The sequence below is a fragment of the Babylonia areolata genome, chromosome 18 (assembly GCF_041734735.1).
Source record: "Babylonia areolata isolate BAREFJ2019XMU chromosome 18, ASM4173473v1, whole genome shotgun sequence".
NCBI lineage: Eukaryota > Metazoa > Mollusca > Gastropoda > Neogastropoda > Buccinidae > Babylonia > Babylonia areolata.
In genome coordinates, this window is record NC_134893.1 from 48,640,075 (window position 1) to 48,661,029 (window position 20,955).

At 36.8% G+C, this 20,955-nt stretch overlaps 1 protein-coding gene across 1 annotated transcript in view; it reads right to left on the bottom strand.

Moving 5' to 3' along the window:
- LOC143292868 (GPI inositol-deacylase-like) overlaps positions 1 to 20,955 on the bottom strand; it is a 35,274-nt gene that overhangs the window by 4,544 nt on the left and 9,775 nt on the right. The window contains exons 2-26 of the mRNA XM_076603511.1: positions 19,383 to 19,450; positions 18,597 to 18,617; positions 18,074 to 18,138; positions 17,553 to 17,641; positions 17,175 to 17,217; positions 16,626 to 16,717; positions 16,040 to 16,136; positions 14,640 to 14,797; positions 13,991 to 14,023; positions 12,915 to 12,967; positions 12,367 to 12,433; positions 11,680 to 11,841; positions 9,856 to 9,942; positions 9,152 to 9,204; positions 8,692 to 8,755; positions 7,707 to 7,781; positions 6,964 to 7,198; positions 6,154 to 6,223; positions 5,562 to 5,730; positions 4,726 to 4,816; positions 4,061 to 4,154; positions 3,270 to 3,470; positions 2,574 to 2,700; positions 1,963 to 2,111; positions 1,380 to 1,481 (exon numbers count right to left, since the gene is read on the bottom strand). Coding sequence (XP_076459626.1) covers positions 1,380 to 1,481; positions 1,963 to 2,111; positions 2,574 to 2,700; positions 3,270 to 3,470; positions 4,061 to 4,154; positions 4,726 to 4,816; positions 5,562 to 5,730; positions 6,154 to 6,223; positions 6,964 to 7,198; positions 7,707 to 7,781; positions 8,692 to 8,755; positions 9,152 to 9,204; positions 9,856 to 9,942; positions 11,680 to 11,841; positions 12,367 to 12,433; positions 12,915 to 12,967; positions 13,991 to 14,023; positions 14,640 to 14,797; positions 16,040 to 16,136; positions 16,626 to 16,717; positions 17,175 to 17,217; positions 17,553 to 17,641; positions 18,074 to 18,138; positions 18,597 to 18,617; positions 19,383 to 19,450 — 2,465 coding nt within the window. The remainder of the gene's footprint in view (positions 1 to 1,379; positions 1,482 to 1,962; positions 2,112 to 2,573; positions 2,701 to 3,269; positions 3,471 to 4,060; positions 4,155 to 4,725; positions 4,817 to 5,561; positions 5,731 to 6,153; positions 6,224 to 6,963; positions 7,199 to 7,706; positions 7,782 to 8,691; positions 8,756 to 9,151; positions 9,205 to 9,855; positions 9,943 to 11,679; positions 11,842 to 12,366; positions 12,434 to 12,914; positions 12,968 to 13,990; positions 14,024 to 14,639; positions 14,798 to 16,039; positions 16,137 to 16,625; positions 16,718 to 17,174; positions 17,218 to 17,552; positions 17,642 to 18,073; positions 18,139 to 18,596; positions 18,618 to 19,382; positions 19,451 to 20,955) is intronic.

Genomic DNA, 20,955 nt, shown 5'->3' on the forward strand with positions numbered 1-20,955 from the left:
GCCAGGGAATTTTGAGGATTCAGGGGTAATAATCTTTTTTTTTTTTATAATTCTAGAACAAAATCTCGAAGAGATACAGAACAAAAGAAATGTTTTTGTGAAGGAAAATGAATCAAGATTCTAAATCCAGGCTTTTTCCCCAATTATCTTGAATCTAGATATCTATTCAGGCATTTCAAAGTGAAGATAATAATTTTTAAGCATTAACAAGTTTTATTTCAGCCTCCACAGAATGACACCACAGAAGAAAACTAACAAAATACCGCTAGAAATAGCATGCTTATTGTCTGATACATACCTGTAAAAGAAAATAAAACAGCTTTTAAGTTTATAATAACAGGCACAACACTAGAAGTCATGTAAGTGAATAACTGTCCCAGCAATGACATACGAGGGTTCCGTCAAGATAAAAAGTCAGTCACATTCTCAGTGAGCTGTCAAGCTTTTCTTACACCAAAGAGCATCCCCCTTTAGAGGAGAGAGCGCTTTTTTGATATTCTCTTCTCCCTGGTATCTAATCTGACAAAGTGTCTGCTGTGCATCCGTTTTGTCTCCTCTATAAATAAATCGGTCAACTGATAAGTGAAAAAAAAAGTGAAAAGTAAAAAACATGTAATTCCCATCTATCATCTGTCAATCTGTGTGTAAAAAAAAAATCATGGATGATTGGCTGTTGCCGTTCCAGGCAGTTGATCTCAGTAAAACAATAATTCAATGACAACTGAGCCGTGCCCACTTTACCCACCTTCTGTCTGGCCTTTGACCTATTGTCTTACACCACTCATCTATCTCTCCTCAAATTACATGAAAGTACAAAGCATTCACTGTCAGTTATGGTCACCCACTCAGAAATGTCTGATTAGACAGATGGACTGAAGAGTCAGATGTGCTTCATGACTGTTGGTGTCATCATCTCTGGGTTAAACCAATCATAACACAAGACAGATCCATCTCTCGTCATTATAATCATACAGAGTCATCAGCTGACAGGGACCACTATCTTCACTTGACCAAGCGTTTGATGCCTTTTTGGCAAAACCTCACTACAAGCGTACTCCAAGTGGTCCAGCTAGCAAATCGTTATTGAGAAAGAAATGGGATGAAGGAAAAACTGAAATACATGCAGGACGTCAGTGGATGTCTTGTAAGCAATTAGCTGGTTAAATTCTAATAATTGAAAAAAAGAGGGTAGGAAAAAAAAAAAAAAGATTTGGACATGGAAAAAAAAAAGATTGCAGATGTACAGGAATGAGAGCTAATGACAAATGACATCATGGATAAACAAAGCTGTTTGCTGCTCAGCTTGATAGAAACAATTCCATATGAAAGATACAAGACAAGCTTTCACAGGTACATATAAGGATATATACTGTACCTACCTTTCTGGCAGAGGACTGTCAGTGGTGATAAACAACAAGGCACAAAGACTGGCCACCACTGCTGGCCATCTGCTGGGATCCATTGGCAGGTATATGGATGACCTGTAACCAGCACCATCATCACAGAGATAAGGAAGTTGACAATCCCACACCAGAATGACTATTGGTTTGATGATCAACTCGTGCTTACCTCTGTCACAGTGTGCGTACATAAATACACACAGGATGGGTTGTTCTATGATATCTAGCAAAATGCCCCTATTCCAAAGAAAACTACAAGCAAAAGGAATTTTTTTTCCTAAAAATATGTTTAATCTAATGACTTACAGTGACCCACTGGTACACATTCTGACAGAGGTCTGGATTCCTGTCCTGTCCAAACTACTAGTCTGCCATGCATAGAAATCGAAAGTAGCTGCAATTATTAGGCTGCCCTGGTAAGTTACTTCTTTTGTGCAAAACACATTTGCTTTGTTTTTATAGCATTTGCGGACAAAATACCCCTCTTCCATTCCTGATTGACACACACTCAAAAGACCTACAATGGGCAGATTAAACACACACACAGTCCATGGCTACATACCCGATTCCTTTAGCCCAGACAGCAAAGGCTGGAGCATTGATGATGGCCAGCCACATGTAGAGCATGGTGAGGAGAAAGCAGAACCTGTAACGGGACACCTCCACCTTGCCCATACCTCCCCTCACCGACACATCGTATAGGTGCTGCACCTGCCCACATCATCAACCATTTTCTGCACATTCTAAATGATAGAACAAAAATAATGTGGCATCTTTTGGGGTTGTTGATGTTAATAATTATTGCTTTCAATCATCAGTGTCCTTTTCAGTATCTTGTTACAAATACTAACACAAAGAAAAATTACATTTTTCTCTCGGAGTAAAATAGATCTTCATGGTGATATAACTGTTTATTTGTCCTGAAATAACATCTTATAGCCTCAAAACAAACTAACAATGTATACCTTGGAACTGACAAAGTGTATAAGTTATTACTCATGCAACAGGACGCATCTGTTGCTGATACTGACCTAAACTGTTTATAGCAATCCCTTGTACATTCACTAGATGCCAAGGTGATTCTAGGATTGACTGAATCATGAAGATCCCTATAATCATAGCTAATCCAATGTCTCCTGTTAGCTTTGATTCTCTCAGTCTCTCAGTGAGTACCTTGAAGAGGAGTACAGCAAACACTATGCAGATGCCAGCAGCTCCACACAGCAGGGAACACACACAGGCAAGGATGACCGCACCAAGCTGCAGTGTAGCCCCTATAGACACCACTCTCTCTGGCACCCTGGCAAGGCAGAACATACCACACAATCCAGTGCCTGAATTTTAACAATGGTCTCTTGATAACCTGTCATTCTCTACAATGAGTAGACTGTAATAATAAAAGCACTTTTCAAACAAACAGTGAAACATAAACAAAATTCAAATCATCTTCAGATTTACAATATCTTGATTCTCTGATTCAAATCTGAATACAGTTAAGAAAAACATGCTGGAAGTTATTTGACAGCTGAACTGACAGCTGACTAAAGAGAACCCGAGTCATATACCTTGCACACTAAGAACATCCCTGACTTATCATTTCAAATCTTGCATGGCATCAATATTTTTTTGCAGTCAGACTCCTACATCATGAATCATGTTGCAGCAACATTTCTGATCATGCCCAAAACTGTTTTTAAAGGAAATAAATGTATGTGCTGTCATACACACACACATACTGAGGATAAAGCACACACTCCTACACACAACCATAACCCTGCATCATACCACATCATCCCAACCCACAGTGTCTGCAACAAAGGCGGTGTTGACCATGAACATGACACTACAAAGACCCACAAAGCTACCCACCAGAAGAAGAGGAGGGCAATGAGGCGACTACGAGCAGCTATCAGATAGTGGGTGACGTAGCACAGAAAGATGGTGACCAGCCAGCTCAGCATACACAGCATGACCAGCAACAGCTGTAGCCACAGGTCACGTGACTGCAGCTCTGTGATATCATTGGGCGGAACCCCCAGACTGCTGACCAGGCGCCATACCGCTTTTATGCTGCACAACAAGATTACTTTAAAACCAACGTGGGCTGGGGACATTCATATTTATAATCTTGCAAATCATTTTTTAATTGGCTGAAAGACTGGGGGCCATGTATATTCATTTTATTTTGATAATCAAGCAAGCCATTTTTACTATCATGAAAATATTAACTCTACTCATTTCATCATCGTCATGCTTAAAACATTTTTTTCAAAATCAGACTTTGTGAATAATAATTATACAGATAATTAGGAAAGAGTCGTCATCATCCCAAACTTCTGGCCCAGATATAATTCCCACCCCCCTGTAAAATCATTCCACTTCTTAGCACTACACAGTTGTGTGTGGACTTCTTCCTGGCATGTGCTCCAAGATTAAAAAACAAACAAAAAACCAACACTTTCACTTATCCAAATCACATATGCAGATCAAAATGAAATAATAAGAAAAAGAAATAAAAACAAAAACAAAAAGAGAGCAAAATGCTGACAGCTATCTTTACTTCTGTGTGATCACTTTGTATGGTAACATATAATTGATAATATATGTGAATAAATGTAGGATTTTGGGGTCTTTTTTTGTTTTTGTTTTTAATTTCTCACTTGGTAACAGCGTGAAGAACCATAGCCACAGGCACCACATAGAATGGTTTGGAGTACATGTACACAGCTTCAGGCATCCACAAGCATTCCCCATCTGCAACACAAGTAATCTGTCCGAAACAAAGCTGCGACGTGTATTACTTGATCTTCTTTATTGAGCCCAAGTCAGTATGGTGTGCATATCACTATCCAGTAACTGCAGGTTTGTATGTGAGCATACACCATGAATGGTGTGTATATATGGATGTGTGTGTGTGTTGGGGGAGAGAGACACAGAGAGAGAGAGAGAGAGAGAGAGAGAGAGAGAATAACAACAAAGAGGGGAATGGGAGTAAAACGGAGTGTGAACATATATATATATATATATACAAATACATCAGTACTGTGAATGCTTCTTATATCAATGTGTGTGTGTGTGTGTGTACGTGCACACACACACACACACTCACTGACACACACACACACACAAGCATGCACACACACACACACACACACACACACACACAATCTCTCTCTCACTCACTCACAAAAACTGTTTTCACTCATATTCACATTTCCCAAGATGGACCACAACAACAGAATGTGAGCTGAATGAAAATGTAAGGCTGGATGAACCCCCAGTCAACCATTGCAGAATAATAAGCAATAAATAAAACACTTCAGACCTTTGGCAAAAGCAGCCAGTTGTCCTCCCAAAGCCAGCAGCAAAACCACCACAAACATCACAGGCATGAGAGCTCCAAAGAAACGCACAAACTGAAACAAAGGAAATCCTTTTTAATATTTCATGCAAAGGAGTATTTCACAGAAACCCCTAACCCTAACAGGAAATAAGAATTTCCCCTATGTGCAGTCTGCAACATATTTCAATACAGGTGTCCGGCTATCTCGCCAAGTGTTTCTCAGCCAAAGAGCAAAACAAAATTTGTATAAAAGACAACTTAAAATAAGTATGTGTAGTTAAATATGAGTACTGAATACTATCTAAATCAAAGAAAAATCAGACTGAGCTCTGAATAAAATAGAAATGTATACATTAACGCAGTAATTGGCATCACTTGTAATAAATATACACATGTACCTCACCTCACACCTTTTATAGATTTTTATCAGAAAAACACTTTGAATCTGTGTTTTTTTCTCCCAACTTGTAAGAATTCTCATGAGCACATGAGGCTAACATTTGTTTTTACATATCAACTTTAAACACCCAACACTCACAAAACTATGATCTGGACAAAGAAAGACACTTCCTCTTCTTCTTGCAAAAGGCTTGCAAGAGGAAGATTCTTGAGTCTATTTTCTCTGAACCTTTTCATTTGTTTTCCTGTAAATTTGCTGACATGAAGCACTAAGTAGATCTGGCGCGAAGCTGTGTGCGCAAAAGTTTCAACACAGGTCACTGTTGTCTGCTCTGGTTTAATTGAGGCCTGTCTCTGCTTTGGCTTTTTTAAAGACCTATCTCAACTGTACTTGTAAAAACAGCTACATGACCACATACCTGACCAAAAGCCTGGTGAGGTGACATGAGGAGTCGCAGCTGGTAGTGACACCCAGGGTGCAGGTACATCTCAAGGTGGGCTTCAGAGTGCTCAAAGCCATACCTGTCATCTGCTGACACCTGACGTGGAGTCTGCAGCTTGATGGGCAGAGAACCCTTCTCCCCATACCTGGAAACGGAAGTTCAAAAAATAAAGAGATATAATCCAAGGTAGTCAATGTCACTCTCCATGACTTGTGAGCTGTCTCTCACACATTAAATAAATGTCACTTAAATATCTGCATGAGGATCAACTGAAGCAGAAAGATATTTGGAAAATAATAAATCTAAAACCAAATCTGGCCTGCAGTCACAGGAAGATGATACATCATTCTAAGACAGTGACAGAAAGACAAGACTTCAATAGTACTGACTCAATGAAGTACAACAAGACTGCCATTGCTTCACCTGCACATAAAGAGAAGATGACAAGGGAGGGTGGGGAAGATGCCGCATTGCAGATTTTGGGTTTTATTTTGGTGGGTTTTTTTTCTGTTTTCAAAGTTTTATTAGGGATAGCAGTACTGAGAAACAAAATCAAAAGCATATCTACCGGAAAAACTGGTACGTGTTCTCCTCACTCCAAGGCACACTGAGGGTCATGACACTCCCTTCGTATAGTCCTGTTTGAAGGAAAAATGTTTGTAGTTAGAACTTCTTTCATGGCATCTGTGTGACCCAACGCACGCAGAAAAAAAGGGGAAAAAATTTCCAACACATTAATTCAAGTAGTTATGTGCACCTTTTTTCAATCAAATAACACAAAAATAATCTTACACTGCAGCATAAGAGCGCATGCCACTTGCACCAAAAGAGTTCATGTCAACTTACCATATCGTTTTTACTTAAAAACTGGTGTCTTTAATGCCTTTTGTTCTGTTTCTTTACATTCAGAAGAAAAGTGCTTAAAACCTAAACCCCAAATGCCATAAATGTTTAGTTATTGAATCAAGTACCTGAATAAAATGTAAGTTATTTTGAGCACTGGCTTATGCCCCTTGAGCAAAATTGTCATCTGTTACATAAATGAGCACTAAGATTTCAGTCAGAAACACTTTCTTTACTTTTTATCACTGTTTTACATTTATTTCTAAAATCAAGTAGAGCATTCCTCAGCTATGCTTTATCAATCACTGACAGAAACTATGTTGGCTGCTTTTGTTGTTTTTATGTGTTTTTTATTTCAATAAAGACAGCCAAAATTAAAGACTAAAAAACCTGGGTAATTTTCAAAAGAATTTAAGGACAAAGAAATAAAAAAATTTTTTCTTAATTACGAAAAAAAAGAAGAAGAAAAAAAACCTGTATGAAGCCAAACAACATAAATTCTCTATGGTAAGGCACTGCCCTGTTTTCCACCTACCAGGCTGTACCCGGTGATCACAGTGGCGTGGGGAGACGATGGCGGTGTAGGCAGTGAGGGGACTGAAGAGACCTGCCAGGTGAAGGCTGTAGAAGACGGTGTTGTTCTGGATCTGCAGCATGGCAGTGCCATCCGTCATGCTGATGGGGAAGGAGATGATGGAGTCGTACACACTGGGCAACTCGTACACCAGGTGACGGGTGTCCATGCTGTACTTGTCCACAATCACCTCCACCTGAAGGTCAGGGAAGGGGATAAACAGGGAAGTCATAAACTGGTTTGTCTTCCAAATGACCAAGTCAGTGTCAGGGGATAAAAAGGGAAGTCATTCCTGATTGTCTCTGAACTGGCCAGGTCAGGGTGGGTGAAAAGAGAAGTCATTTACTTATTTGTCTTCTAACCGGACCCAGCCAACCAGAAATAAAAGTACCATGTCATTTTCAAACTAGGTGGACAAGTATCTGTTTTGTATATTATCCAAATTACTGTCACCTCTTTTGCATACTATTACAAAGTTGGAAGGAGAAAGAGAGGACCTCAAGATTTATGTAAAATATTCAAACGAAGAAAAAAATTTGTTTTTGAATTAGAACCAGCTGTTAAGCATTTCTCATATAAATATTTATACATTACATTTATGGATTAAAACTTTAAACATAAAAGTATGTGGACAAACAGAAGACACACACGCACACACACACACACAGACACACACACACACACACACACACAGACACACACACCTGCTTTGAGCCTTTAGGCACGTGCAGAACTAGATGGGTGTTCTCTCCCAGTTCTTCCACTTGAAGACGAATAAACTGAAAACAAGCAGTATACATAAAGACAGAGGGAGGCCAGAGGACGTGTTTCATACACGCACATTGTGTGTACAAAAAGAATGCTGGTGCATCATATGCATTCCCAAACATGTAATGAGTGAGCATACAAGTAAGGTTTTTTTTTAGTGACATACTCTCATGCTGCTCATACACAGTCACGCCCAGATTTGTCGCAGTCCCAGTGTCAGCAGTCCAGAGGTAACTATCACTGTTTGGTCACCAGAGGCCACACACCAGAGGAGACCCTGCACTGCTGTTAAGTCACTTCTATGGTGGTCAGAAGTTACCGTTCTGATTCAACATAAGCAGGACACCAAATACTAAGCTCCTGACTGATGACAATAATTACTCAGTCTCCAAACATGACTTAGTGAGTAAATAACCAAAGTGGTGACCGCCAACACTGAAGACTTTGACAAAATGTATTCCAAGCATGAAAGTGAAGGACGATCAAAACTGAGGACACCAAGAAATTAGGGCATGAAAAGCTTAATAATTTTGGACAATTTATTTTCTATATTGATCACAAATGAGGTTGAGGATGATGATGATGCTGCTACAGATGTCAATCATTGGTTGGGGACTATGTGACAAGGCTGTACTCTATTCTTCCTTTCATGCTGATATCCTAGTGTCAACTAGGCCCAAATGATACAGACACTTGCAGTTCTGGTCAGGAAATTTGAGCAACACACCTAAAGATACATCTGTAAAATGGATGAGCATAGACATTTTATGAAGACTGTAGATAAATGTTTGAGAAAAAGTATTTATCAATCATGTGCTGTGCTGTGTGTATAAACGTCTGACTACATTTAAGTACATCTCCAATGTTTAACATAATGTTAAGCAGACACTATGAAAGCTGCCAGTTGCAAGACAAACTCACCTTTCTCTGGGAGTAGCGCGGGGGAAGAAGCCTAGCTTTTTTAACCAAGCTGAGACAATCTGTGCTGTGCAAAGAAACAGAAGGATCCAATGTATATATGCTCACTAGTCATCTATGTGGCATGTACAGGTAAGCTGACACATACACTCTTATTTAGATAGAGAGAGAGCAACAGAGCGAGTGAGTGATAGTGGCAGAGTGTGAGAGAGAGAGAGAGAGGAGGAGATTCATTTCAAATCAAATTCTCTTTTATTCCACATCATTCTGAAATGACAGAAAGTTAAAAGTGAAGCTGTTTGCTTAAACACAAGCAGCACTGAATGTATTTGCTCATGAAAAAAAACAACAACAAAAAAACACAATGAAAGCTGGTCTTATTTTTGGAGGGGGGTTGTGTGTGTGTGGGGGGGGGGGGGGGGGGTTGGAGAGTGCCATTTTATATTAAGCTGTATACACTTACCACCTTTCTTCACCTTCCAGAATGTGACAGGCACACACCCAGTTACTTGCAGTCTGAAACCCGAACAGTAATATTCACACCACCAATAAAATAATGAATAACTAAAATTACTAGTACTACAACTGTTCCCTTCCAATCTCATCAGTAACAAATAAACTGAAATTTGCATGTATGTGTGTATATGCCTGTTCATGCATATGTGCATACTTATGGATCATGGATGGAAATGAGGAGGTGGTGGGAGGGGTAAGGTGCATGGTGGTAAGTGGGGTAACAATGTATGCTGTTGATGATCCTAAAAGTAAGAGGGTGATAAGATACACTGCTCTTATGTTGTCTGTGTATGCAGGTACATATCTGAAAGTGTTCTGATACACTGCTCTTATGTTGTCTGTGTGTATGGATACATATCTGAAAATGTTCTCATGAAGGAATAAATAAATCTAGAGCACCTGGAATATGCAGTGAACACTTTTTTTTTTATAAGACAAAACAGAACTGTGCACTTCAAATCTTTGTTTTGTTCAAAGGAAATGAAACAAAAAACACACAAAGAAACAAACATTCAAGGAAAGAAACAAAGGAAAAGGAAATTGCATCAAATAATAAAGACTGTATAAGTTGCTGAAGGCTGGGATCAACACAAACAAAGAAACAAGATTTAATCATAAACTGTCATAACATACAGTATGTATAATACTCACAATGTTGGAGATGAGAGTAATGGAATCTGTCTTCAGATCTCCTTGCAAAGACACAAGTGGCACTGCTATGTACTTGGATGCAGTTACCTAATACAAAACAAAGCCTTCCATATAAACCTAAAACAGCACACTTTCTACATCTATGTACAATTAGAATGTAATATTTTAACACTTGTAAGTACCATCTACAGAAATTTATAACTCAATCACGGATTCCAGCTGTATATAATCTAGCCAACAGCAAGTATCATATTAGGTCTGTGACATCATTCACCAGGACATTTTTTTTTAATTTCATAAAGTTGAACTACATGTTCTGTACATGCTGCTAAGATTTAAAACCATGATAGCAATACAAATAAGTACAAAACAAAATGAACACGAACTTTCATCCAAATGTTGCATGTATTTGTTTCTATTCCCAGACTGAAGAAAAAAAAAAAACCCATATCAAATACACTTTTTAAAATATGATATCTCATGATGTGATCTTATACAAGTACTTGGCCAAGCTGGGGCAAGGCTGGGTTTGGACACATTCTATTTTGCTTAATTTGTGGTTGGGTGACATGCTGATATGTAATACAAACATATATCAATTATGTCATGTGTATATATACTTAGCTGCAAATCCGGGGACATATCTCTTAACTTAGGTCTGACTTTAACCCTTTCACTGCCAGGAAAATAAGATTTCAGTGAAATCTATTTGCCAGGGTTTTTTCACAAAAAACAGGTATAAATTTTCATAAAATTCTGTGCTCTTTGTTAATGAAGAAAGACCCATAAAAGTATATATTTTCTGAAAGGTAAATGAATAAAGAATATAAAACACATGATATTTTCCCATTTTATGTATTTTTAGTAACATGCTGTTGTTTTGAAATCAGTGTTTTGTTTTTTGTCACATTTTCAACTTGTTCATTACAAACATTAGTCTGGTAATTAGCACTAAAATCATATTTTCTGGACAAATGGATATTTGCACACACAAAATCACACTAGAACAACAACAATATATATATATTTTTTTTTTAAAGAGATAGATACACAATGCATTGTGACTTCTCCAAGTGATAATATGGATGTGAGGCCACGCCCCCTAAGTCTCCACGCCCCTCCTCTTCACCCCTCTCACACGGTCACTTTACCCAGTTCTCATCAGACTACATTGGCTGAGTGCCAAGAAAATCGCTCAAACTGTGTCCTGCTAAAAATTTGATCACTTCTGTCGTCTGCTACAACTGAACAGCCAACATCACTTACTGATAGTTGTATCTTGGCCACTCTCTTGATTGCCCCCTTAAGTTTCCATCAAATCGTCCTAAAAATGTTCATCACTGTCTTCTCCTTCAAAATTACGCTTAAATTATTTCTAAACATCAGCTAAAGAAAGCAATCTTGGTTGATTTAGTTTGCCATGATCGCATGTCTTGAGCACAGCGTCAGTCTGACATTTTGTTGAGCGCGGAGAGAAGCCAGGCAAACACTACGATAGTAACCCAACCAAAACGCTGCCTCATGATGTAGATGGTGTTTCTAGCTATGAACAGAATTTAGAGAGATTCCCCGAGCTAAATCTAACACTATTTTTGGTCAACGAACTGAATGCAAACCAGGGAAAAGTCAGAATATTTTGATGACGAGTTATCTCGTCACTGTGGCAGAGAAGTGTACATGCTTGTGATGACAAGTTATCTCACCATATAGGCAGCCTAGGGGTTAATATTAAGAATAAATACGGAAAACAACATATCCATCCTCCTGCACTGTAATATCCACATACACAAGTCATGAACACGCATACACGACAGAGACTTTTACCTTGTCTGCATAGTATCTCCACACTCTCTCAGTGCGCACTTCCCAAGGCAACTTTTTATCAAGAGAGATGGTCTTGTCCTCTGATGACTTGAATTCTTGCCCATTGTTGAGGAGAAAATGATGCTGGAATACTTTAGCACGGTGATCTACATCTGATGTTGGCTGGAACAGGACATCCATCATATTCTTAATAACTCTTTGTGTACTTTAAATTAAGAGAAAGAAAACATGATGAATAAATTTTTTAACTTTCCTTTTCTAAAGATCTGGTGTATTCTTTAAGCCCTTCAATCAAATATACCATAGGCAATATAGCAGGTAGAAAGCTAAGATCATATGCTTATTAAGAATTCTTACAAAGAAACTTTTCTCCTCTGGAGTCAGTTGAGCAATTCTGCCTGGATGTCAGACGCTTCTCAGAGTTTCAGCTTGTTAAGTTTAACACTATCAAACTGTTACTTTTAGTTTGTTTTGCATCTGCTTTTCAAACATCAGTATTCTTCCAAATGACTTTTTTTTCACACTGCCATTTGCTTTCTTTCTTTAATTTTAGCTGGCTGAAAAGACTTTGCTGTAAATGTGACAGCCTGTGAACGTTTCTGCAAGAATTCTGCGGGAAAGGTGTGGGTTTTTTTTCGTTTTTTCTTTTCTTACAACAGATTTATCTTCATATCATCAATCTGTTACCTGTAATGTCTTCCTATCCACAATATCAAACAGGGCTCCCACAGTCGTAAGCACCATTTGTCTGCACCTGAAATTCAACAAGTGAAATATGACACAGGAATATGCAACTAGGTAAATTCAAATGCATAAATAGCCACCAGTATTTTATCAGATTAACACAAAGCACTTATTATGTGCTGAAAGCCATTGTAGGGTATATTTATTCCCTGTGGTACTCATGTACATGCACGCACACACGCACACATGTACACACACACACCACAAACTTAGGTAAAATTCTGATAGTGTTTTTTGTTGTCTTTTCATTTACACTTCAATATATTTTCTCCCTTACAAAAAAATATGATTTTTAAGATGATGAGACAAATGTTTTCTCATAGTTATACATGTATTCTGAAATGACATATGAACTAAAAAAAAGGTATAAAAGTGATGCTTGATGGGCAGATGAACAAGCAAAGAGACAGAACAGGGGACAGAGACATAGAAAGAAAGAAAACAGTTATACAACTTCTTCACCTAAATTTCAATAAACAAAACAGACCTACCAGACTGAGCACAAGTGATCAGTGGATACCCAAGACAGTGGAACAGACATGGTCTGAAAGCAAAAGCACAATATGGTCTAAAAGCATGTACATCAAGAATACTACAAATAATATAGTAATAATAATGTGAAGGAGAAAATTACAGACATGCTTAAATTTAATCACATGAATGGCATATGGATTTATTGATGAATGAGTCATCGAGGGGTTACTAGTATTATACTTATGAATATGTGTGTATGTGTATATATAAAAGTACACACACACACACACACACACACACACACACACACACACACATATATATATATATATATCACACTCTCTCAATGTATGGCTAGTCCTGGCCCAATCATTACAATGGTTGGGAGCAAGATGCCAGCACTGTCATGCCCATAAGCTTTTTCCGTTAAGTGATGGTCCTGGCCCCTGCTTTCTAACCTTGAATTACATAAACCTGAGAAAGTGGAAGGAAAGAACTTCTCAAAATCTACCATCCTGTCAGATTTGCTTTCTATATCATCTGCAGAAGCCAAGAGCATGCCAAAATAGAAAATTCACACACTAGCACATGCATGTGCCCACTGTCTGTGCAGTCCTTCTCTAACTTCATATCCCATTCCACTAAACAACACCATTCCAACTACATTCGTATGCACATCTAGACCTTAACCTCACTCCATTGCCCCAACTGTTTTTCCCACTCTCTCATCAAATATCATAACAGCAAAAAGGTGTAAAAGTGAAGATAAGCATACACCCACACACACTCACTTTCACACACCCTCATGCACACACACCCTCATGCACACACATACACACACACACACACACACACACACATACATACACACACACACACACACACAACAAAATCAGGGTTATTACATACAACCAACTCAAAACAAAATCAGGGTTATTACATACAACCAACTCAAGGTGATTACTTATAGACACCTTTTTTTTTTTTTAACTCAAGACACAGGTTATAACTGAGATGGCACAAAGCATGACAGAAAGAAAGCATCAAGAGAAGCAATTTTAACATGCAATTACCCAAATACACATCCACTTACTGTTGTGCTTACACCTCTGCTCTCTGGTAAAATCTGTTGAGAAATAAGCATTGAGTACTGAGTCTGTGCTACTGAGATGTACCTCTACGTTAAAACATCCATCCAAAAACAACTTTTCACTGCAGCAAAGGTTAAACAAAGAAAACCACCGAAGAATAAAGAAATCTCTGCAGACACTTATGTCTGCACTGGCACAAATTAAGACCAAGTGTATTTAAGCCATAAACACTACACTAGCTAGCAAGAATCAGTTTCTGCCAGGCACAATGCTAATGATTTAATCTCAATTATTTTGCTCATATATGCAAGATTATTGCAGGTAAAGATAAATATATATACATATTTCTACAAACAGACACACACACTTATACAGTAACATGCCACTCACACACACACACACACACACACACACACACACACACATACACGCACATACACATACCCACAAACACGCACTCACAAACGATCCAACCAACATAATTATATATGTTTATATAATTACATTTACACATGCACAAAATTTTTCTTGTTTTTTTGCTTCTTTTTTTGTTATTTCAAGCATTTTCTTGTGACAAGGAACAATAGGAGCACCAAAAACGTCATTCAGAAATTTTACAAATCAAATCAATAAAATAAAAGTAAATCTTACATCTCTCAGTGATGTCAGTCCGCTGCGGACCTGGAAGTCACGGTAACCACCACCACAGCTAACAGCAGTCACGTGAGCTAAAGTGCTGTTGCTATGGTGATACCAATAGTCATTAACCCTCTGGTAAAATGTGTGCAGAGCACTGTCAAAAGTCACAACTGAAAAAAGACAAACACACACACACACACAGAATTACAATTACATAAATACATCATTCACATTCACATAACAAAGGTCTGATCTATTTGTTTAAAACTGCTACTACTGAACATCCAGCCCAATACCCTCCATGCCCCATGTATGCGATCTCCCTCTCACACCACAATGATTTCAATTCAATACAGGTATCTGCTGCTTGCAATACCACTTTGAATATAATAAAATGAAACTGTCTGACATGTGAATGAAACAGTTCAATGCATCAAGATGAATCTGAATGAAATTTTGGCAGTCAGAATAATTTGTGATTCAGATTACCCAGAGTTGATTATCATTATCAACTCTATGTTCATAATATACAATTCAGTAAAAGCAGATGAAATTAACAACAGCAAATTAACAAACTCAAAATAAATGTTGCTGTATCAAAAACAATTAGCTGCATATATGATCCAGGCAATCAGTAAAAATGGGAAGAGTAAAAAAATATTTAAAAAAATAATAATAAAACAAAATAAAAAACCCTCTGAGCAGACCTCTTTTTTACCCAGGATTTTGCCAAGAGAATCTCAAAGTCTACTATATATTACAAACAAAAATCAGTAGTTGATGTTGACAAACAGAGTTCAAATCATAGTTGAGAGAGAGACCAAAAGAGGGAACAGAAGTGAATCTTGGATCTGGAGTTATCTGACTTGCTGTCCATGCTTCTTATAATTTGTAACTTGCAATGTTTTTACTATGACATAATATTTTTTCAATTAAATCACCTTGTGTAACAGATTTCAAAAAGGTATTTAATCACAAAAAATAATAACATTTTAAAAGCTGTTGAAACCCAAAAGGGAAACAAAAGCACAGCTATCATGTTGTGTACCCAACTAAAAAGCACAGTTTTGAATGCCAGCTTATGCATCCTTGAATGAATTGTCTGGTACACAGATAAATGCAATTTTGGGATCACCTTTTTTTCTTTTTTTTTCTTCTTGTTGTTGTTTTTGTTGTTATTAATTTATTAATGTAAGATTTATAGTTCAATGGGGCATTTCAGTGCTGTACTTTATTTATATATATATATATATATATATATATATATATGGAAAAGAGAGCTAAACTTCATTAAAAGCTTTTACAAAACTGGGTCAATTAAATATGAATTATCAATGATGAAAAGGGCATGCTTTTTTTTTTTTTTTTTTTTTTTACAAATGTTTAAAAACAGTCCCAGACAGGTGATTCACCTGGGGCCTGGTGAGGAGAGGCCTGCGTGATGATGGTGTGCACAGACTGAGCATCAAAGCCTGGTAGTGTGAACAATGCTCTGGTCAGCACTCCACCCTGGCAACATTGTCATGCAACTATTTTTTCACCATACTTATGCAAGAATGAAAACACTTTGTGAGTGCATGAGTAAATGAAAGAGAGAGTGTGTATGTGTGAGTGTGTGAGTGTGTGTGTGTGTGTGTGTGTGTGTGTGTGTGTGTGTGTGAGAATGTGTGAGTCTGTTAACGTGTACATGCATGATTGCAAGCACACATGTTTGTGTGTGTGTGTGTGTGCGTGTGCGTGTGTGTGTGTGTGTAATCCCATAAGTGCATGCTAAACATGTATGCGCAAATATGTGCATTGTAACTAAACATCAATAACATGTAGATCAGAAGTAAAAGTTGAAGTCCAATGGCAACTCAACACAACACAAATAACAACACATTTCACACAAACAAATCACACATACAACCACAATGCATGAACTTGAGAGAACATTCAAATACACACACATGCAAGCACATATGTATACACACATTCAAACATCTCCCATTTCCTCACCATTGAATGTCCAACCAGTATCACAGATGTAGGTGGGTTCTTTGAAGACTTATATAAGCTCAAGATTTTCTTCACGCAGGCATGAACAAATTCTGCAGACACATTAGAGTAAACTAACAACAGTCATGTCAAAAATTAAATTTACATCTCAAAAAGCTTAAAGAATCAAACAAATTCATTGAGAACTTTATCTTTTTTTTTTTTTTTTTTTTACAAAACACATATTGGCAAATACACACCAACATATGAACACTTTTTCATTTTTAAACGAATAATTCATACTGTTTATTAATGATATAGCTTGCTTGACTGCAGAGCTCATCTCATGACTAGAAACACACAAATGCGACTGCAGAGGCCATCTCATGACTAGAAACACACAAATGCATGTCTGTAGAATCAAACAGTCCAAATTGTACGCACACACACACACAGTACAAACAAGCACACACACACACACACACACACACACACACCTACAGGTATGCCTGCACTCCTGCATATATTTCATGTATTTATGAACTTATTACTTCCTTACTTGGGACGTACCTGTCTGCCTTTGAAGAAATGCTCCATGTATGGCAGAGAGTTCCTGAAATTTAAAATAATTTTAGATACGTCTGCACAACTATTTATCATTGTAGATATTGCTTTTTCAGTATCCAGTTGTGCACATTAAAACAAACAACCATCCAGCCTATTCAAATTGAAATATCAGACCATTATTGAATCATCTAGTCTAAGACCGAAAAGTTAAACATAAATTTTTTTCTTAAAAAACCTGCTAAAAATAAAATTTGACAGAGTAAATTACAACAGATGAAATAGGACAAATCAAAAGCCCAAATAACAATGATAACCATCTGTGGGTTGGTGATACAATTCATGGATGGGTCAAATCAGTATGCCATAAGAAAAATAGGTAACCTCATTGAAGTCCGCAACAAAGTAGTTGAAATGGAACTTGATTCCTGGCTTCTCTGACATCCTCAGAGATACAGAACCAAGTGATCTCACTGCAGAAAAAAAGAAAAGTCAAAAGGTGACAACTGGTTCATTTTCTGATCAAAATCTGATCAGCTTCATAAGCCATTTACTTATTTTGACGTCATCTGAGCCTATCATTAAAACATCAACAATCTCATTTAAACTATTTATGATAATTAGATAATGAACAATATCATTAAAACTAAATACTGAACAGTTGCAAATACTGTTAAGGCTACCATACAAATTTTCTACAGCTTTGTTAAAACAAAACTGGGGCACAAATTCAAAACCGGTGAGATGAACAAACGACTGCACTGATTTTCATTTTTAATGCAACTGTGTGCTAAACTGAGAGCTGAAAGCAAAACAGCCAACAATGCATACACAGAGAAAAGTGAATAACACTTGCAGTGAAGTCAAATATTTTAAAGGACAATAAACGTCATGAGATTACTCACCTTGCCTATAACTGCCAGCATTTCCTGGCAGAAAAAGGACTGGGATCCCACTGAACTCCATCTTACTGTGATCAATATGGCAAACATATTCAACAGTGTGGCACAACAGTTTATAAATGTATACATGTGTCTGTAACATGCACTTAGTATACTCTCAAAAACACACATATATTATGCAAACATGAACGCATTAACTCACCCTGTCACAAACACTAAATTTATGTATAATTATATATGCATACATGCATTCACAGATACACAAACATGCAGTCTGAAAATTCTAAAATTCTATTTTAATTTGGATCTGAACAAAACTGATAACCATACAAATGTGAAACAATTCAATGTGAATAAACAGTACCTAAAAAATTCATACATATCATTTGGAAAGTGCCTTAATTACTGATTAAATTTAAAATCTTGAAATGTACACACACACACACACACACACACACACACACACGCATACATGCATGCATGCATGCATGCATTCACACAGGTATAGCCACACACACAGTAATACCTGATTTGTCGTGCATAGTCCCTGCAAAAAACAAAATATTCATTACGTTGCATGTGAGAAAAGTTAACTTTCCATGGAAAAGGGAAATACTTTAAACTTTGACTTCAGCAAATCAGATAAATATCAAGTAAATTCAACAATACTTAGTTTAACTAACACACAAAAATATAAATAAAATACCGGCACTAGCAGTATTTTTGCTTGCTTTTCTTTGTGTTGTTCCCACTTGTCTTTATTTTATAATCTACAGTACTGACAACTTTTCCATAGAATTGGTATATGTTCCAGTACCGGTAATAAATGCAGCTTATAAGCCAGTGCCGCTTGTGTATGAATTTCTTTTTTTTTTTTTTTAATTTAGTGGGTGCGGCTTATATACCAATGCGCTCAATAGACCGAACTTTATGGTAAAGAGATTGGCAATCAATTTCTATCTAAAATGCTGCCTGAGTCATGTAATACTTCAATAACTTTATTATACTCTGTTGACGTTATGTTAAATGCTCCATCAGTTCATTGATTTTTTTAACATGAAAATTATCTTATTTTACCTTCAATGAAGGGGAAAGTATATAGGTCAACAAGAGCAAATATGTATTGAAGAAAACAAAATGAACTATTTCAAATAAAATATCACTGAATTTTACTTAGACTAAAGTAACAAATGAAATGGAGATGTGATTCATTAAAAACAACAACAACAACAAACAAACAAAAACAACTGTAATCTGTAATAACTGATGTCTGACAAGTACTTAGGTTAAAAAATACAATTTGTTAACTTACCCTTCTCCATACACATACAGTCTGTAGTTGGGAAACTGATGTGTGATGCTGTTGTCCAATGGCACATCCTGCAGACACACCAGCAGCTAAATAATAATGAAATTCTTTATGCAGAAAACAATTCCCTCCTACTGAAACCAATTTATTCGGAGAGTCAACCATTTATTTATCATTTTATGTATAAAGTTGTAAACTTTTCTTTTCTTTTTTAAATCTTATTTCATTTCATACAAATACACACATGTACAGGTACACATTGCATGCAGGATGCATACAGTAAATTGTAGTTTTGCTATGGGAATGTTACATATTTCTGATCTATTGTACACTACTACTAGTGCTGCATATTGTTGTATTACACATTTGATTGCATCATTTATGGTATCTACATATTCTTTATCTTTTAACAGTGGGTGAGTGATGAACTGAATTTCTTTTAAAACTGATTTAGTTAGTATTGCTTCTAAACTCAAACTTTATCAAAATATAAGAATGATCACTTCAATAACCAAATACATGTCAACATCTTTTACGTTCAATGATAGATTTTCTGCAATTAAGAAAAAAATCTAGCCTGGCTTGCCGCAGTGGATTTGATCTTTTTGTTTCTGGATTTATGTACCAGTTCTAGGTCATCTGTCAACTCAATTACTTTTCTTGTGATTTATGACTATTAACATGTTTGTAATTACTGTAATCTAGAGGTGGATTTAAAACTAGGTTCCAGTCCCCCCCCCCCCCCCCCCCCCCAATAACTACTGTTTCTGTTTCAAATTGTTTAATTTGATTTCCTAATTCTAAATAAAACTAAGCATTATCTCTATCTGGTCCATAAATGTTTACTAAAGTGTTGTCGCTTTCCATTGTTTGAACTGATACAATAATTTCCATGAACATCTTTAACTACAATTCTTTATTTCAAAATCAAAATTGTTATTGAACAAAATCGCCACACCTCTTGACTGTGATGCATAAGAGGCAAAAAAACATTCATACCCCCATTCAGCTCTTATCCGTTTCTCTTGCTTATTTACAAATTAGGTATTTTGCAAAAAATAGATTATTTTTCTGAACTGAAAAACATCTCATCTGTTACAAAAATTGTGAAGGCCCTGTACATTAGCTGAAATGACTGAAAGACTAGACATTAATGATAGTCAAAATATATTATATCTTCCCCTCTGCATATGATCTGATAAACCCTGTCTGTTTTTAACAAAATCCAACACAAAAGTAAACAGAAAAGAAAGTGTTTATCCAGCATGTAAAATGATAACATTGTTTCCTCTAACTAACTACCACTCCCTAAAAAAACAAAACCAAAGAATCCAAAATACCTAAATACAATGGATAAGAAGCACACAAAAAATAATAATAGTAATAGTAAAGTAAAACAGAAATACAAAATCTCACCCCTATCCTTCACACCCACATCAAAAAAAAAAAAAAAAAAAAACAAACAAACAAACAAAAAACCCGTGTAGAGAAACTACAACAGAGGAAAAAAATCTAGAAAACTTAGACTACGGTCTTCAGATGACTTCCGCAGTCAGGAACCTCAGGGTGACATACA